This window comes from Condylostylus longicornis, unplaced genomic scaffold (assembly GCF_029603195.1).
Source record: "Condylostylus longicornis isolate FDR11 unplaced genomic scaffold, ASM2960319v2 ptg000286l, whole genome shotgun sequence".
NCBI classification, from domain to species: domain Eukaryota; kingdom Metazoa; phylum Arthropoda; class Insecta; order Diptera; family Dolichopodidae; genus Condylostylus; species Condylostylus longicornis.
Window position 1 is genome coordinate 330,935 of NW_026578250.1, and position 21,646 is coordinate 352,580.

General features: G+C 26.3%; 1 protein-coding gene across 1 annotated transcript in view; it reads left to right on the forward strand.

Annotated features, from left to right (window-relative positions):
* Positions 1-1,734: 1,734 nt before the first annotated feature.
* Positions 1,735-21,646, forward strand: part of LOC129616765 (uncharacterized protein DDB_G0283357-like) — a 28,205-nt gene continuing 8,293 nt past the window's right edge. The window contains exons 1-3 of the mRNA XM_055532335.1: positions 1,735-3,013; positions 8,564-8,881; positions 9,547-12,550. Coding sequence (XP_055388310.1) covers positions 2,749-3,013; positions 8,564-8,881; positions 9,547-12,550 — 3,587 coding nt within the window. The 5' untranslated portion in view covers positions 1,735-2,748. The remainder of the gene's footprint in view (positions 3,014-8,563; positions 8,882-9,546; positions 12,551-21,646) is intronic.

The following is a 21,646-nucleotide window of genomic DNA, read 5'->3' on the forward strand; positions in this document are numbered from 1 at the left end:
GGTGTTCCGCATAAGGTGGTGAATAATTTCAGGGATTCTTCTTTGATTAGCTTCAAGCAAAAGATTGTATGAAGGGTGGGGGATAAAAAACCAAGAAGAAAAATGTTCGAGAAATTTTGAGTTTTCAAAAAAAAATATTAAGAAAAACAAAGTATGTACTTACTTTGACAAACTATGTTTCGAAAATCAGAATTATATTACTTATATTGATGCAAAAATATTTTGGCGATACTTGTATTGAAATCATAGCTTTTATTAATTAAAATTACTTAATAACAATTGTTGAAAATTTACTTAATAACATCATAAAAAACGTAGTACTAAAACTAATTCAATAATTTTTGATATAATTATTAGAAAAAATCATTTCTAAATTAATATCAATACAGGTATCCCTAAAATATTTATGCATCAATAAAATATAATTCTGATTTTCTCAAAAGGAAGTTTTTTTTGCTTTACTTTAATACGATTATCTTATTTTTGAAAGATCAGGTTATGCAAGAATAAATGTAAAATTGGAATTAATGTAATTTAAATACACATGTTCACCTACATAAATATATATATACATACTCGTATAATATTACGTACACTATTATTATGTATTTATCATAATATTACGTATTTTCTTCGCTAAAGGTTTAACTCAATTCGCAAATGGTTTAATTAAATTCGCAAAAAGTTTAATTTAATTCGCAAAAGAGTCAATTTAATTTTTAGATTAATATAAAAGGTTTAATTTAATTTTTAGATTTAGCTGTAAATAAAATCTTACGTTTTGTATAATTATTTGATTAAATTTGATTAAATAATGTGATTCTGAAATGTTCTGCAAGCCTATATATTCAAACTATAATGTAATAAACTACAATAGCAATATTTCCCGTCTTCACAATACCATAATGTTTGCTCCTTTGATTACGTCATCCATCTATTCTGCAGTTGTATGAAGAAATTTCCTTAGTTATTCTTATAGAATTAATAATAGAGATAAACTACTACACGTTGTATTGGTAATTAGTAATATCATTAGTGTAATATTAGATAATCATGTATATTACAGTATAAAGCAATGTGAAAAACAATTTGCCGCTAATTTCTTCATACCTCTGTAGCTTAGTAGGTAGAGCACCTGCCTAGAAAGCGGTATGTTGGAATCCATATATTACAAGTTTCACACAATCTTTTTGAACTAGAATTAAATTATATGGAGAGAATTTGTGAGCTAATATAGTATGGGAAATAAAAAAAAAAGAAATATTTAAATTGTAAACTATAATTGCATCGAAAATGAGAGCGTAAAATGAATGTCAAATATTTACATACTTTTAGTGGCCTACTAAATTTTATACTTTATGTGTAATAAAAGGGAAAATATTTGGGTCACACTTGTTACATAGTTTATTATCTATATTGTATACATGTATCTGTTAATAATATAACATATAAATTGTACGCATGTAGCTTCATACACATATGCATATGTATAAGAATAATGTAATAATAAAAGTACATTTAATAAACCATACCAAAAAATAATTGTTATTATGTATGAATTTTGTTTTTTAAATATTATAAAATATTTATTGGGGAATTAGAAGTTTTCATTTGTATTTTTCTTATATATTTTTTTTTCCCTAAATTTTAAAGTTTCTTTTTTTCTTTTCCATATGTGTGTATGCATGTATAAAAATTCAAACACAAAAATATATTATGAAAAAATACAAATAGAAAATAAAACTACAATAATGGACAATTAATAAAAAAACAACAATAAAATATAATATAACAGAAAGGAAAATTTCTAAAAACAAATTTCAAAATTATTATGTTATATTACAAAAGAGAGAACATAAAAAAATAAAAATAAAATGAAATAACAGAAAAAACAAAAACAGAAAAGAAACAAAAAAATATAACAGAAAAAAAATACAAATATAGAAAAGGCATAGGCAGGCAAAAAGAATAACAATAAAAATTAAAAGCAGCAAAAAAAAAGTGAAAAAAAAGAGCTTTCACCGCTATTCAGAAGAAAAGTTCTCATTAAAAATTCAAATTATTTCAAACCGTCGTCTGTAACGGACGTATTTCTTTTTAATCTTCATTGTTTATTCTACAACAGATCGCGTTTCGCAAAAAATACGAAAGTAAAAAAGTTATTAAAAAAACAACAACTAGAATAATATAATAAAAAAAAATAAATTAAATAATAATATTACAAAAAGAATATTTTAATTCTACATTAGTTGTATAGAAATCTGCATTTAAAAGAAAAAACAAAAGTGTGTTAAAATAAAATTATTAAGAATATTTAGGAAGAGTGCTTATTTTATATGTATATACACCTTTTTTTATTTTTGTCTTGGGATAAATTAGAAAACGAATAAAATATTAACTAACAGTAAATTTCTGGAATAAAAAAAAATAACAGGGAAATTCTCTAAAACGAAAAAAAAATAATTTTTAAAAATTGTCCTAGAAAAAGAAAAAGCACATAATTATTCTAAAAATTCATGCATACACATATATGTGATACAGTATATTATATGAATGGTTTAATTAATTAAAAACATTTAAATAAATAAATTATAATTACATAAATAAAAAAAATTATTAAATAATGAAAATGTGATTAGAATTTAATATTTGAGTGAATAACGATTAAAAAATCTTATTCAGACAAAAGTAATTTGATAGAAAAATAAAATAAATATTCTGTTCTTTATTCTTTTTTGTTTTTAAAAAATGGTAACTTCATGTATTATGGATACTACAAATGTTAACATTAAGGATACTAAATCAAATACATTTGCAAATATTAATAATAATTCTAGAATAATACCAAATATTCTTACTACTACATCTACATCATCAACGATTTATAATAATAGTGATAATAATTGTAATAGTAATAATTTAAATTCATACAAATTATTCCCACAAAATTTTCATAATAAAAAAAATAATAATACTCTTAATAATTATTTTAAAACAAAAACTAATATTGATGGTAATTATATATATAATTATATTATAAAATTAAAAAAAATTAAATTAATTTAATAAATTATGATTATAAATATAAAAGAATTAATTAGCATTTATCATCTTATTTTTTAATATTTCATTTAAATAAAAATTTTAGTAAACTCAAAAAAAACAACTTTTTTTTATTTGTATTTATTGAATTCAATTCAATATACATGCAATATACACACATAAAAACATTATCGCATTATGCTCACAAAACTCATTTTAATCAAAACATAATAAAATATATAACATGTGTTATTATATAGGTACTTACGTACCTATATAATATACGTACGTACGTACTTTTTTCATAAAAATCGGTACGTACTATTTTCATAAAATTTTTATTTTAAATATGATTTGTGGATAACATAAAAAACATAAAAACATTTAATTTTTAGACCGAAATTAAGTGTTAAAGTTATTTTATTACACAACATTAAGTGTTAAAGTTATTTTATTACAATAATTCAGGAGAAATTTATTCTTTTTTTTGTTTTTTTTTCTACATCTAATTTCAATTGTAAATTTTTATGAAATTTTGTTTTTAGATAAAATTTTTAGTACTTATATGCATTTAAAAATTTAAGAAGGACATCGTATTGTCTCTCTCTCTTTATCTTTTTTGCATTATCTCCCATAATCAGTGCTGTCTTTAACCCAAATGTCTTCATTTTTAATTACTTTTCCAAAAAAATTTTGAAAAAAAGTTATTATTACTTTCACTTTGTTCGTCCGTGCGTTCGTGCTCTTGTCTGTCCGTTCGTCCATTGACAGGTTTACAAAACTTCTACATTCTTGAAGATAGAAAGCTGAAATTTTTTATGTACATAGATCTTTACGAGTACTAGAAACTTACTTTCGTAGAAGAAAGTAAGTTTCGTGTTTTTTTTTCTACATCTAATTTCAATTGTAAATTTTTATGAAATTTTGTTTTTAGATAAAATTTTTAGTACTTATATGCATTTAAAAATTTAAGAAGGACATCGTATTGTCTCTCTCTCTTTATCTTTTTTACATTATCTCCCATAATCAGTGCTGTCTTTAACCCAAATGTCTTCATTTTTAATTACTTTTCCAAAAAAATTTTGAAAAAAAGTTATTATTACTTTCACTTTGTTCGTCCGTGCGTTCGTGCGCTTGTCTGTCCGTTCGTCCATTGACAAAACTTCTACATCCTTGAAGATAGAAAGCTGAAATTTTATATGTACGTAGATCTTTACTAGAAACTTACTGTCGTAGAAGAAAATTTTTACATATGTCTCCCCTTCAAAGTTGAAGCCTCTCAAAGTCTCAAAAATGCAATTTTTTAACTATTTATTGCAATGAAACCATAAGCATTTTTCAAATGTTGCAAACACCAAAAAGCCACGGGTTTGAGTATTAAGTTGACTAGCACAAAAAGCACAAAAAGTGCGTACAGTAAGCGTTTATACCTATAATCTCATTTGTATACAATAATCTACCTTATTGTATACAAATGCGATCGGTAAAAAACAAAGTTATAATTGCTCGTTTTTATTCTCTATCTATAATTTTTATATATATTATGGAAGATAAATATGCAGAACCTGGAATGATAATGAATAAAAAATAATTTGTGTAATATTAGCTGTAAACAAGTAAAAACGTTTCAGTCGATCTGAACCGGCTGAATTATACCCAGCACCTTGAAAAATTCGTTTTTGAAATATTTAGAAATAGTTTTTGCAGTATTAAATAAAACTTCAGGGATTACGCCTAATTGTACACGTAACTGCCAAGTTACATGAATCTAGCTTTATTATTTTTCCGAATATATAAAATTGGTTTTTTAAGTTGTATTACAGCTACCCAATCCAGTGCAGCCATTCCATCAAAATTCTTAGAATATATTTAAAATGTAATTGGGCACACATATACAATATTTCATAATTATACCTTTATTTGTTTTTGAAATATTTAAAATAATCTCTTTGAGTTGTATAGCAGCTAGTAGAATCCGTTACCCGAGTGGGTCTAGTTACAATAGGGCCTTCGTTTTCGAGTTTTCGTGTGATCCGACGGACGACACGTCTAAATCAACGCAAAATTTCACACTGAACAAGAATATATTATATAAGGTTATACAGAGTGGTTCAGAAAGGTATACAACAATATATACCATTGGTAAGAGGGTCGAAAATGGGTAACATTTTTGTTCGGAACAGGGATTTTAAGAAAATTCGGCGAAATTTTACATATTTATGTTTTTTTGCCTATTACTTTCTTTCTAAAAAAGATAAGAGTTCCAAACAAATTGTTTAAAAAAGCTTTAAGAAGGCTTTAAATAAAGGACAGCGGGTTATTTGGTTTTACATGTTTTTTCGGAAATACAAAAATTTGAACTTTAGGAAAATTCCAATTTTTTTACTTTTTTGTCCCGAAAATTTCTCATGAATTTTTTTGAAACTTTCAAAATTCTTTTTACATGATTTTGTCCAGCTACTGTAGTTTTTATTTAAGCCAATTAACATTAAAATATCTTTTATGATATTTTATAGCAAAAAAAATCATTTCTTTGTCCAGTTTTTAAAAGCCTTAAGGAAATGTGTAAACTCAAAAAATTATAACTATTTTTCATTTTTATTGATTTTAAGTAGCATAAATCTTAGCTATTATTAATTTGTTATCACAATAGTAATCCTAAAAAGCAGTTAACATTTTTAGGTTAACATTTTTAACAAATTTTAAAAACAACCTTCGTATCAAAGTTTATAAAAAATTATGACTATTTTTCATTTTTATTGATTTTAAGTAGCATAAATCTTAACTATTATTAATTTGTTATCACAATAGTCATCCTAAAAAGCAGTTAACATTTTTAGGTTAACATTTTCAACAAATTTTAAAAACAACCTTCGTATCAAAGTTTATATACCCTTCACGAAGGTGCAGGATATAAAGTATAGTGAAAAAAAAATGTCTTAAGTCGCAATAGAGACGTTTTGTTTTAAAACCGTGCAGAATTAATTTATGATCAAGATCGGTCGAATTCCTCGAGTATATAGAGTTCATAGAAGATTTTTTTTGAGTTTATATTATATTCTTTGAAATATTTGTATAACTTAAGATAAGAACATATATAATTTAATATATGTAAGTACATATACACTTGAAAACATTTAAACTAAAACTATAACAAAACTATATACATATATACTGTTCAAAAACAATATATATATGCATTCTTATTTTTCTATATACAAAAAATATACGACAATAGAACGTGACTTTATTTAAATCTCAATATAATTTTAATTACATTTTTATGTACATATATATAAATGTACATATATATGCATGTATAATAATATAAAATTTTCAATGATTATCATTATCATCATCATCCTCATCATTTTTATTTAACAAAAATGTTACTGAACTGTTGTTTTCTTATACTTTTACAAAAAAAGTTAAACAAGCGAACAGAAAAAAAGAGAAAAAGAACATAGTATTACGAAATGATTGTTTTTTCTTCTTGTTCTTTACAAATAGTATTACTTGCATTATGCACGTGTTCTTTACTGTTGTATCAATAAATTTTTTATTAAATGCACATGTTTTCTTTAGTTGTTATGCATATACAATTATTATGTGTCACCTGAAAGCTTATTTATTGTACATAATCTAAAATACATGTGTAACTATTACATTGAAAAAAAATCTATATATATGTACATATATATATACATCCGAAATTATTATAAAAATTGTAACTATAATAGTTAATCGGTAGATACTTGGGTATTTAGACATTTTATAACATTTTTACTAATATGTCATTACATGTAATGATATCAAATTGTACATAAAAATAAAATTCGAAATACATATGTACATATATGATTGCGCATCTATTATCATTCTACATACATTTTATATGAACGGGATACATAAATTTTTATAATTGTGTTTTTATATTTGAATTACGAAAAGTAATTAATAGAAATTTAAGTGGGAAATTCGACACGTGAGCTCAGCTTAAGAATAATTTGAGATTGCAAAAGAATTTTAGGGTAAAAAAAGCAAAAATTAGTTTTTGAATTAGATTACTTTTCTTGGCTTTTTTTACATTAATTTTGTTGTTGTTGTTTTTGCTGCTGTTGTGTTGTTGTTCTTTATTTATTTTAGTTATTGTTTTTATTTAGTATTAGTACTATTATATATATATATGTTTTGTTTTTGCTGCTGTTGTTGTTGCTTTTGCTGCTGTTAATGTTGTTGTTGTTTATTTATTTTGATTATTGTTTTTATTAAGTATAAATACTATTATATATATGTTTCTTTTTTAATTTAACAAATTAAATCACTTTTTTTAAAACTTTTTATTAAACTTAATACATATTTTGTCATAAACACTTATTTATCTAAAATTTTATTTTGGTACTAAGTCGGTTCTTTTTTCAATTATGTACTTAATTAAGGTCCTCCTAAACTTTTTTATATAATTGTTACTTTCTAAAGTAAAGAGCAGATTATTTAACAATTTAAGATCGTTATGCAGTAACATATTTTGTGTTTTAGTTTTGTTAGACAAATTTAATCCCAAATAAAAATATTTCTTAAACAGTAATTGTGTACATTTTCGACATAAATTTATCTGTTTGTTAAATATTTTGGTAGCATTTTATGTTTTATTTTAAAAATAATTTATATTTACATGATTACTAATACTTATTAATTAAAACAACTGCATGTTGTATTAGTAAGTCAGTATATTAGTGTAATAGGCACAATACCTATTTATACATGTTCTTAAGATTGTGTGTTTCAAATGAAAAATTGCACGTAGCATCTGAATGTAAACAATACTTATTAATTATGTGGATTACAGTATAAAGCAATGTGAAGAACAATTCGTCGGCAATTTCTCCATACATCTGTAGCTCAGTTGGTAGAACGACCTAGAAAGTGGTAGAATACTGGTTCGGGTCCTGTTCGAGAAGAAAAATTTTTTAATTTTTCTGTCTTTACTCATTCCTTTGATTACGTCACCCATCTGCTCTGCAGTTGTATGAAAAAATTTCCATCGAGTTGATATTTTAAGAACTTTAATTCTTTATCTTCATTTCTATAATTTTCATTCTCTTTAACAATTGTGACTATTGTTTCATAATCGCTTATATTTAAATTATTATCTACTTTAGCCTTGATATTATATTTGTAATTTACTACATAACATAGTTTGTGAGTGACTTAGAGTTTTTTACTTTTCTAGTATGTTCATTTATAACTTGCTATTGTTGTTGCTGTAATTATTGTTGAATTAAAATATAAAATAGATGAAATTGATGATCGAAAAATGACTTAAACACATGAAAAAAGATATTTATGTCAACACAATTGTTTAATTTGATTAGATAAATAATGAAAAAATTAGAAATATGCGTCTTTGCCTAAAATTTTCATTTTTTTAACATAATAATTTTAAAAAAAATGTTATAAAAAAATATATGGTTATATGCACCTCCTTTTTATAATAATTTTTATTTTTTATCTATTGCAGATGTTTTAAGAGAAAAAATAATGGTGGCGGAGTTTGTCGCCCGCCAACATCATTCTAGTTCCCCTGTTAACGGAGAAACACCAGCTCAAAATTATTCTAATACACCGTTATCATTTCATAACAGTTTGAAAGGAACACCATTTATTAATAGTGGTAATAGTAATACTTCATCATCATCACCAACACACAATACAAATAACAATAAAAGTAATAGTAATAATAATTTAAATAACAGTGACTCAGGAATAATATCAAATATGCGTATGACACATTCACCAGCGTTATCAATTAATGGTAACTCAAATGGATCAAATTCAGGTAAATTTTTTAGAAAGATATAAAAATTTTACAAATAAAAAGAGGGTTTTTTTGTTAATGTAAATGGAATTTAGAGCTACGTAATTATGTTAGAGTAAGGTTTCCTCACATAGAGTACATTTGATATTTTTAGGATGTGGAATGAATTACTAGAGATGATCCCAGCACACCTTCTTTCAAACGTTGATCCATGACGGGAGGAAGGTTGTGCGGTTTTATATCCGCGTTGGGTGGGAGAGGGTGCCTTGCGGAGTCTCGCACTGATTCGTGTTAAAAGGATGTTTGGTCTTGAAAGATTTCATTAGCAAATGCCTTAAATTACATCGGTACAGTTACCCCAATTCACAAAACTACAAACTAGGATATGAAAATGGGAGGGAAAAGATGGTAAAAGAGTTTGTCGGAAATTCTTTTAAGAGTATTAGAAATTACATTGGAATCCTCGGAAGAGGATCGGTACAGTCACTCCAATTGACAAAACTACAAACAAGGATATAAAAATGGGAGGGAAAAGAAAGTAAAAGGGTTTGTCGAAAGTTCTCTTAAGGGTATTAGAAATGAGGTTGGAATTACATAATCTATTTGCAAATAATTGATCATATCTTATGCATATTTAATTAATTTTATTTTTTTTTTTAATTTCTAATTTTTGTTGTAAAATTAAGGACATGGATTATTATTACCGAGATCACCTATGTCTCCTATGTCACCACAACATGATAGCTATTCACAAAGTAATTATGAAATGAATCAATTAAAACGTAAAGATTTATTTACGCAACGTAAACAACGGGAATTTATACCAGATAATAAAAAAGATGAGAGCTATTGGGATAGAAGACGTCGTAATAATGAAGCAGCAAAACGTTCACGTGAAAAAAGACGTTTTAATGATATGGTATTAGAACAACGTGTTGTTGAGTTAACAAAAGAGAATCATGTTCTTAAAGCTCAATTGGATGCCATTAGAGATAAATTTAATATATGTGGTGAAAAATTAGTTAGCGTTGACCAAATATTAGCAACATTACCAACAAGTGAACAAGTTTTAAGTATTACAAAACGTGCTAAAATATCAAATACAGTACCACCAACAATTATTTATCCATTATCATCAAGTCCAATTTTAACATCTGTTATACAACCATCATTACAAACAAATTCTTTAATAGATAGTAATAGTAATAATAATAATAATAATAATAATAATAATAATAATAATAATAATAATAATAATAATAATAATAATAATAATAATAACAATAATAATAATAATAATAACAATAATAATAATATTAATAATAATAATAATAATAATAATAATAGTGGAAGAGATAGTAACATTCCAATTGGTAGCTCGATAACAGCAACAACATCATCTTTATTAAATCATACTACAAATATATTATCTTCCTCATCTTCATCGTCATCCTCTTCTTCTTCATCATCATCTTTATCAACAGCTTTACAAAATCAACCAACATCATCTCAACTAAATTCACCTATTGGTTATATATCATCACGTTCTTATTCAACAAGTACAACAATAAATCAAAAGAATTTAAATAATAGTAATTCAACTTCACCTGGACTACAGCAACAACAACATTCAAATCAACCACATCCACTGCAACAACATCAAAGTATACTATCTTGTGACAGTACTTCTTCAACAAGTTATTCTCATCATCATAATAATAATAAAAATAAAGTAATATATCATCAGCAACAGCAATTACAATCAAATCATCATCATTTTCATCATACTAATTGTAATCATCATGATGATAATATCTGTCATCATATATATAATAATAATAGTAACAACAACAATAATAATGGAAATCAAAATAATTCTAATTCATCATCGAATATTAGTGGACGTTTGGAACGTAATAGTTTTCATCACCGTCCAATATTTGATCAAAGAAATGAAAATTCAAATAATAACAGCATTAACAGCAGTAGTAATAATGGCAATTTATCTTCTGCTCCAACACCATCATCCACATCGCCATATGATCATCATTCTATATTTTCACATACAAATCATCATCATTTGTCTGGACATTTACCATTCTCTGGTAATAATACAACAAATTCTGGTACTATAATTAATCCAAATAATATTTTATTATCAAATGATCAAATTGATATACCAACTGGATCAACATCATCAATATTAAATCGTGCGATGTCATCGCCGAAATTAATAATTAAAAATAATTTAAATAATGGTACTTTAATTAGTTGTAATAATAACAGCTCTGCAACACCTTCATTATCTTCGCCATCATCATCATCGTCAACTGCATCAACAAGAGAAATAAGAAATAATGGTATTAACAATAATAATGGAAATATAACATTAGGAAATAATAATAATCCGCCACCTTATATTGAACAATATGGTCTTGATGAATTAGCAACAACAACACCACATTTATCTTCACACCACAATAATAATAATAATCAAAATCATCACCATCATTATCATATTCAACATCATCACGATATACATGATCGAGAATACAATGATATAATGAAACATACAATTAATTTATCATCAAAAATAATAACACCCGGTACAACATCATCATCAACAGCAGCAGGTACAACAAATATTGATTGTAATAGCCCAACATCATTAATTATCGGTTCGTCATCATCATTATCATCATCACCGTCATCAGTATCTGGTTCATCATCATCACCAACATCAGCATCAGCTGTTGCAGCTGCAGCAGTTGCATCAGCAGCAGCTGCTGTTGTTGCTGCTGCATCAATACATGGTGTTGTATTAAATGGTAATAATGTATTGAATTTATCACGTCGTAATGTTAATAACAATGACATGGGTAATAACAATAACAGTTCTAACATGAATGAAATAAATAATAATACAAATATTTGTATCAATAACCGTGGTAATAATAATAATAATAATAGTAATAATAATAATAATAATAACAATAATAATAATAATAAAAATAATAATAATACTAATAATAATAATAATAATAATAATAATAGTAATAATAGTAATAATAATAATAGTAATAATAATAATAATAATAATAATAATAATAATAATAATAATAATAATAATAATAATAATAATAATAATAATAATAATAATAATAACGGTGGTTCAACATCACCATGTGATTATTTATCACATTGTAATGTATCATCGAATACATCAAATGATGACGATAATGAAACATGTGGTGACAATTTAGTAACAGCTGTTGATTTACATAATAGTTTGCCACTTAAATTACGTCATAAATCTCATTTGGGTGATAAGGATGCAGCAACAGCACTATTAGCATTACAGCATATTAAACAAGAATATTTACCATCATCACAATCAAGTCCACCATGGGATAATGAAGGTTCAAGTGATGAAAGAGATTCTGGTATATCAATTGGTACAACTGAATGGACATTACATCATCAACGCAAAAATCTAAATAGTAGTAATAACAACAACAATAATGTGAATAATAATAATAGTAATGGACATATAAAAAAATCTTCTGTGATAAGTGATAAGGAAGAAAATATACATTTGAAATCTCAATTAGCAAGATTAGAATCAGAAGTGGCTAATATTAAAAGTATGATGATACTTGGTACAACGAATGTTGTTAATACAAATTCACAGTAAGCACAATAAATTAAAAAAAAAATATAAAAGTATTTAAAAAAAATTTTTTTTAAATTTTACTAAATTTGAATAAATTTTACTTACACATTATTATTAATTTTATTATTAATCTATTTATACGTATATATAACTATTTTGTTGTACCTAAAACTAACATATTATAATTTTTATTATGTACTTTGATTACAATCATTATAAATACTTTTACCATAATATTTTATATAACAAAAAAAAAAATTTAAATTTTCAAAGGTATACATTTTTTTTATTTCACTTAATATAATTATATATATATGTATATATATATACATACACACACATACACACACGTATATATATATATATATATATATATATATATGTGTGTAAACATTATATATATATATATATATATATATATATATATATATATATATATACTTTTAATAACTCGGTTGCAGAAAAATTTTAAAGTAGAATTTTCTTAAATAAATATATATATATAGAAACATTATATATATATATATTTAGACTTTTAATAACTCGGTTGCCGAAAAATTTTAAAGTAGAATTTTCTTAAATAATTTTTTAGGAAAATTATATATACAACCCAGATATATCAATGAAGTTTTTGTCCAATGGCCTTATAAGGTTGGAAAGCTACTATATATCTCTAAAAGCTTATTTTAAATATTCGTAAAAATAATAATGTCAGATTAATGACACTCGACAGTCACATGCACAATTGTAGGTCAGACGTATCACTAAGGTCTTAATAAAATTGCATGACAGGTTCGGATAGATCGCACACAACCTAGCTGCATGAAATTTTTGCAGTCGTGTGCCAAACTTTATCCCAGTTATATCGTTGATGTTTCTTTGGAATAAATTGACTAGTTGTCATACAATTCCAGAAACTAATTTTAAATTTTCAGGAAAATAATAAAGCTAGATTCATGGTAACTGCCAATCATATGTTCAGTTATAGGTCATACGTATTCTTGAAATTTTTGTGGTATGACTTAATAGGTTCGGGTAGCTCTGCAACAATCTTAAAAGCTAAGTTCCTTAAAGCTTTTATGGAGTGGCTTGACAGGTTCAAGTAGTTTCTACACCACCTTAAAAGGTAATATTAAATATTTGAAAGTAGAATAAAGAATAGGGTAGCTCTCCAAAAAAATAGCATAATAAGAAAAATAAGCATAGAAAGAAAAATAAGAATAGAGTAGCTCTCCAACAATCTTAAAAGCTAAGTTCCTTAAAGCTTTTATGGAGTGGCTTGACAGGTTCAAGTAGTTTCTACACCACCTTAAAAGGTAATATTAAATATTTGAAAGTAGAATAAAGTTAGCTACATAAAATTTGGCGGTTATGCGTCCAATTATAGCCCATATATCCTTAGTTTTTATATAATTTCGCGTAGCGCCCTTACAACCCAAAAACCTTATTTTTATGACGTATTCAGAAAAATTGTAAAATAAGAGACATCGCCATCTTGTGTACAATAATAATTAATATAATATTATATATATATATATATATATATATATATGTATACATGTTTATATATATATATATATAAACATTATACATATATATATTTAGACTTTTAATAGCTCGGTTGCAGAAAAATTTTAAAGTAGAATTTTCTTAAATAATTTTTTAGGAAAATTATATATACAACCCAGATATATCAATGAAGTTTTTGGCCAATGGCCTTATAAGGCTGGAAAGCTACTATATATCTCTAAAAGCTTATTTTAAATATTCGTAAAAATAATAATGTCAGATTAATGACACTTGACAGTCACATGCACAATTGTAGGTCAGACGTATCACTAAGGTCTTAATAAAATTGCATGACAGGTTCAGATTGATCGCACACAACCTAGCTGCATGAAATTTTTGCAGTCGTGTGCCAAACTTTATCCCAGTTATATCGTTGATGTTTCTTTGGAATAAATTGACTAGTTGTCATACAATTCCAGAAACTAATTTTAAATTTTCAGGAAAATAATAAAGCTAGATTCATGGGAACTGCCAATCATATGTTCAGTTATAGGTCACACGTATTCTTGAAATTTTTGTGGTATAACTTAATAGGTTCGGTTAGCTCTGCAACAATCTTAAAAGCTAAGTTCCTTAAAGCTTTTATGGAGTGGCTTGACAGGTTCAAGTAGTTTCTACACCACCTTAAAAGGTAATATTAAATATTTGAAAGTAGAATAAAGAATAGGGTAGCTCTCCAAAAAAAAAGAATAATAAGAAAAATAAGCATAGAAAGAAAAATAAGAATAGGGTAGCTCTCATACAATCTTAAAAGCTAAGTTCCTTAAAGCTTTTATGGAGTGGCTTGACAGGTTCAAGTAGTTTCTACACCACCTTAAAAGGTAATATTAAATATTTGAAAGTAGAATAAAGTTAGCTACATAAAATTTGGCGGTTATGCGTCCAATTATAGCCCATATATCCTTAGTTTTTATATAATTTCGGGTAGCGCCCTTACAACCCAAAAACCTTATTTTTATGACGTATTCAGAAAAATTGTAAAATAAGAGACATCGCCATCTTGTGTACAATAATAGTTAATATAATATTATATATATATACATGTATACATGTTTATATATATATATATAAACATTATACATATATATATTTAGACTTTTAATAGCTCGGTTGCAGAAAAATTTTAAAGTAGAATTTTCTTAAATAATTTTTTAGGAAAATTATATATACAACCCAGATATATCCCTGAAGTTTTTGTGCAATGGCTTAACAAGTTTGGAAAGCTACTATACATCTCTAAAGGCTAATTTTAAATATTTGTAAAAGTAATAATGTCAGATAAATGATTCTTGACAGTCACATGCACAATTGTAGGTCAAACATATCACTAAGGTCTTTATAAAATTGCTTAACAGGTTCGAATAGATCGTACACAACCTAGCTGCATGAAATTTTGCAGTCGTGTGCCCAACTTTACCCCAGATATATCGTTAACGTTTCTCTGTAATAAATTGACACTTTTGACTAGTTATCATACAACTTCAAAAACTAATTTTAAATTTTCGGGAAAATAATAAAGCTAGATTCATGGGAATTGCCAATCGTGTGTTCAGTTGTATGTCACACGTTTTCTTGAAATTTTTGTGGTATAACTTAACAGGTTCGGGTAGCTCTCCAACAATCTTAAAAGCTAAGTTCCTAAAAGCTTTTATGGAGTGGCTTGATAGGTTCAAGTAGTTTCTACACAACCTTGAAAGGTAATATTAAATATTTGAAAGTAGAATAAAGACAGCTACATAAAATTTGGCGGTTATGCGTCCAATTATAGCTTATATACCCTTAAAGTTTTTTTACCCTTATATAATTTCTTGTGTACAATAATAATTAATATAATATTATATATATATATATATATATATATATATGTATACATGTTTATATATATATATATAAACATTATACATATATATATTTAGACTTTTAATAGCTCGGTTGCAGAAAAATTTTAAAGTAGAATTTTCATAAATAATTTTTTAGGAAAATTATATATACAACCCAGATATATCAATGAAGTTTTTGGCCAATGGCCTTATAAGGCTGGAAAGCTACTATATATCTCTAAAAGCTTATTTTAAATATTCGTAAAAATAATAATGTCAGATTAATGACACTTCACAGTCACATGCACAATTGTAGGTCAGACGTATCACTAAGGTCTTAATAAAATTGCATGACAGGTTCAGATTGATCGCACACAACCTAGCTGCATGAAATTTTTGCAGTCGTGTGCCAAACTTTATCCCAGTTATATCGTTGATGTTTCTTTGGAATAAATTGACTAGTTGTCATACAATTCCAGAAACTAATTTTAAATTTTCAGGAAAATAATAAAGCTAGATTCATAAAGCTAGACGTATTCTTGAAATTTTTGTAGTATAAGTTAATAGGTTCGGTTAGCTCTGCAACAATCTTAAAAGCTAAGTTCCTTAAAGCTTTTATGGAGTGGCTTGACAGGTTCAAGTAGTTTCTACACCACCTTAAAAGGTAATATTAAATATTTGAAAGTAGAATAAAGAATAGGGTAGCTCTCCAAAAAAAAAGAATAATAAGAAAAATAAGCATAGAAAGAAAAATAAGAATAGGGTAGCTCTCATACAATCTTAAAAGCTAAGTTCCTTAAAGCTTTTATGGAGTGGCTTGACAGGTTCAAGTAGTTTCTACACCACCTTAAAAGGTAATATTAAATATTTGAAAGTAGAATAAAGTTAGCTACATAAAATTTGGCGGTTATGCGTCCAATTATAGCCCATATATCCTTAGTTTTTATATAATTTCGGGTAGCGCCCTTACAACCCAAAAACCTTATTTTTATGACGTATTCAGAAAAATTGTAAAATAAGAGACATCGCCATCTTGTGTACAATAATAGTTAATATAATATTATATATATATATATATATGTATACATGTTTATATATATATATATAAACATTATACATATATATATTTAGACTTTTAATAGCTCGGTTGCAGAAAAATTTTAAAGTAGAATTTTCTTAAATAATTTTTTAGGAAAATTATATATACAACCCAGATATATCCCTGAAGTTTTTGTGCAATGGCTTAACAAGTTTGGAAAGCTACTATACATCTCTAAAGGCTAATTTTAAATATTTGTAAAAGTAATAATGTCAGATAAATGATTCTTGACAGTCACATGCACAATTGTAGGTCAAACATATCACTAAGGTCTTTATAAAATTGCTTAACAGGTTCGAATAGATCGTACACAACCTAGCTGCATGAAATTTTGCAGTCGTGTGCCCAACTTTACCCCAGATATATCGTTAACGTTTCTCTGTAATAAATTGACACTTTTGACTAGTTATCATACAACTTCAAAAACTAATTTTAAATTTTCGGGAAAATAATAAAGCTAGATTCATGGGAATTGCCAATCGTGTGTTCAGTTGTATGTCACACGTTTTCTTGAAATTTTTGTGGTATGACTTAACAGGTTCGGGTAGCTCTCCAACAATCTTAAAAGCTAAGTTCCTAAAAGCTTTTATGGAGTGGCTTGATAGGTTCAAGTAGTTTCTACACAACCTTGAAAGGTAATATTAAATATTTGAAAGTAGAATAAAGACAGCTACATAAAATTTGGCGGTTATGCGTCCAATTATAGCTTATATACCCTTAAAGTTTTTTTACCCTTATATAATTTCGGGTAGCACCCTTACAACCCAAAAACCTTATTTTTCTTACGTATTCAGAAAAATAGTAAAGTAAGAGACATCGCCATCGTGTGTAAAATTATAGTTAATATAATATTATATATATACATATATACATATATATACATATATAATATAATATAATATATATATATATATATATTATATAATATAATATAATATATATATATATATATATATACATGTTTATATGTATACATATAAACATTATACATATATATGTTTAGACTTTTAATAGCTCGGTTGCAGAAAAATTTTAAAGTAAAATTTTCTTAAATAATTTTTATGAGCATTATATATACAACCCAGATATTTCCCTGAAGTTTTTGTGCAATGGCCTAACAAGGTTGGGAAGCTACTATATATCTCTAAAAGCTAATTTTAAATATTCATAAAAATAATAATATGAGATTAATGACTCTTGGCAGTCACGTGCACAATTGTAGATCAGACATATCACTCAGGTCTCTATAAAGTTGCTTGACAGGTTTGAAAAGATTGTACACTACCTAGCTGCATTAAATTTTGCAGTCGTGTGCCCTACTTTACCCCAGATATATCGTTGGTGTTTCTCTGGAATAAATTGATACGTTCTGGTAGCTGTCATACAACTCCACAAACTAATTTTAAATATTCGGGAAAATAATAAGGCTAGATTCATGGGAACTGTCAATCATGTGTTCAGTTATAGGTCAAACGTTTTCTTGAAAGTTTTGTGGTATGACTTAACAGGTTCGGCTAGCAACAATCTTGAAAGATAAGTTCCTTAAAGTTTTTATAGAGTGGCTTGACAGGTTCAATTAGTTTCTATACAACCTAAAAAGGTAATATGATATATTTGAAAAGCAGAATAGAGTTAGCTACATAAAATTTGGCGGTTATGCGTCCAATTATAGTCCATTCATCTTTATTTTTTTTTTTTATTTTTATTAATTGTGGCTGTCCATGTAATGTCGGCCGCAATTTGCTGGACCCTTCACCAAAGGTGTTTGGGTCGAATTACTAAGTTTAAAGAAAAACGATGAGATTGCGTAAAGTTAGTTCTTAACTTTCAAAGCATGAGTAGACGATGATATTGCGTGTTGCTATTGTTGATTTGTGATGTACATTAGATGTTGTTCCATAAGTTGTGTGCCTTCAGTAAACGTGTGATTTGCGCCTGGTCTTGGATATGGTCAAGGTTTGGTTGTTTCGCATGTTGTTAGTATAGGTTCAACTGTGTATGAGGTTCCGCATGCGGTGCGTATCAGTCTGTTTGCGCCCGTAAAGTGATGTCCATGGGAGAACATGGTACATCCCAGGCGGAGTCTTGTAATATTGACCCAGGAGTGGCGCTTTGTGTCTTTTGTAGTTCTTATGTCTGCAACTTTTTTACATCCAAGTCTTCGGCACATACTGGACCTCATGGGTGCCACGTAGTATTTTCGTACTGGTACTATAAGGAAACCCACCTTGATTTCCTTTGGTGGTTCAAGGCAGTCAAAGGTTACCTGGATCAAGCCTGAATACACTTCCTTTGTGCATCCACCAACTTCAGTTCTTTTTTTAAATCGCCAGATTTTAAAACGTTATTTTTTTCCTTGAGCCCCTGGAGTACTTCGTCATCGGACATAAAGATTAAATATCTACAGAAGAAAGTTCCCCTGCAGGTGTTGAGACCTTCATTATATTCTGCTGTGATTGGTATGTCGCCTAACTTGTCCAGTTTTATTAACTTTTCTCCGATAATTTTGTTTGGCACCTCGATCACAAGATTTCCCTCCCTGTTGAAGGTGGGCTTTGCCAAATTGCTAACACCTTGAATTAATTTAGTTACAAGGAAGATTTTGTATGTTCTGATGGGTCGTTTTTCGTCTTGGGTCTTCACGGTAATGTACCTTATTAACTCGCTTGATTTACAGCTCGAGTTCATGCCCAGTACGGGGAAATTCAGAAAATCATTTGTGATTTCCTGTCTGGATTTTCGTTTCTTTCTGAAAATACCCGCCTCGTCACCCTCAAGTGAACGAAGGAGCTCGAACCTATTTTGTGTGCCCATGGGGTACACCACCACGTCTACTACAGTCCTTTTTTAAAGTTGTTTTCAAACACACAAGAACAAAATTTTATATTATAGTAAAAACGGACAATGTTTTAGTTTAAAAGTCGTTTCCAATTGAAATTTTATTCCCAAATTAGACATTGTCAAAAAGTTTGAAACCGATTTTGACGTTGTCAAAAAAAATTTTTTGTCGAACACATCTTTTTCAAGAGTTCAGTGTTGAACACACCTATATTTCAAATTTTGTATTGAACGTATCTTAAATTATAAATAATGATTGTTTTTATATTTTTTGTTCAAAATGTTTTTGATTTTGTTTTTTTTTTGAGATTAAAACACTAATACGACAATGTTTTTCATAAATCACTATTATTTAGGTAAAGTTTTAATTGTTTTTAAATGTTGTGGCACTTTTTATAATTTTTTATTTAAAATTAGTAAAATTTTTGTAAGTTGCCAGCACGGTGGTGACCGCCGCCGCGGCACAATTATATTCAATACAAATTTGCACTATGCCAGGGATTTTTGCCTGTGACATAAAATTAAATATTAACCGCCCGGTTGAGAGTTGTTGTTTTGTGAGTAATTAAAACTGTAGTTTTAATAAACGATAGACTGCCATATATTCTTAAAGTTTTTAGAGAATCTCTCAACTGGCTTAACAATTTTTTGTTAGCTTCCTTACAAAGCCAAAACCTTATTTTTAATACGTTTTCAGAAAAATAGTAAAGTAAAATACTTCGCCATTGTGTGTACAATTATAAACTTGACATATAGCCGTCGAATGGTATGACGGGTTCAGGCAACTGTCACAAAACCATGAAAACTAATTTTAAATATTTCAAAAACAAGTTTTTGCATTCAAATTGTAAAGACGGCATTGTATAATTGTTTCGGTTTAAATCGACGGAAATGTTTTTACTTATTTAAAATTTCATTAACGTGCAACCGGTTAAAAACATAAATATTGTAAATTTTATACCGTATTTATATACCGAGATGTAAAAAAATATATATTTAAATTTTTTTTTATATTAAGTGATATATTTTCTTGTCCTATAATTATTTTAATTTTTTTTTTAATTTATAAAATGTAAATTTACATTTATGCATGTGTAAGAAAATAAAATGTGTTGAGTTTAATATAAAATTAATCCTATTAATTAAAGAAAAACAAAATAAAAAAAAAGGTAAATCAAAAATTTAAAAAAAAATTATTTATATAAAAAAAATTTTAGCATGTAAATTTAAAAAATAAAAATATATTCTTCATGTAATACATAAATATACATGCATATACTTATAAGTTTAAATTTTATTTAATAACTACACATACATATATACATTATATTCATAAGTGTGTATTTAAAGATTCATAAGTGTGTATTTAAAAAAATTTGAAATTTTTTTTTTTAAATTAAGTTAATTAGAATATTTAATCTTGTTGTTTTTTAATTATAAAATTACATATATATGAATTATAAGTAATATATATGAATAATAAATAATCTGTATGTTTATGTATATAAGAATGTTTTTTTATATTATAAAAATAGAAAAGAAAAAAAAATATATTTTATATATTAATAATTATATAAAAAAGGACTTCATTTATTATTAAAGATATTTAGTTGATTGATTATAATAAAGTAATTTTTAAATAAACGAAAAAGTAAAAAAGAATGAGTTAGAGTAAAATACGAAACCTATGTAAATAAAAGAAAAGTAAAAATATAATTGGATTCAATTTATCATATCTTTTTATTTTACGTAAAACATATTAAGTATAACAAAAATTAAAACAGCAA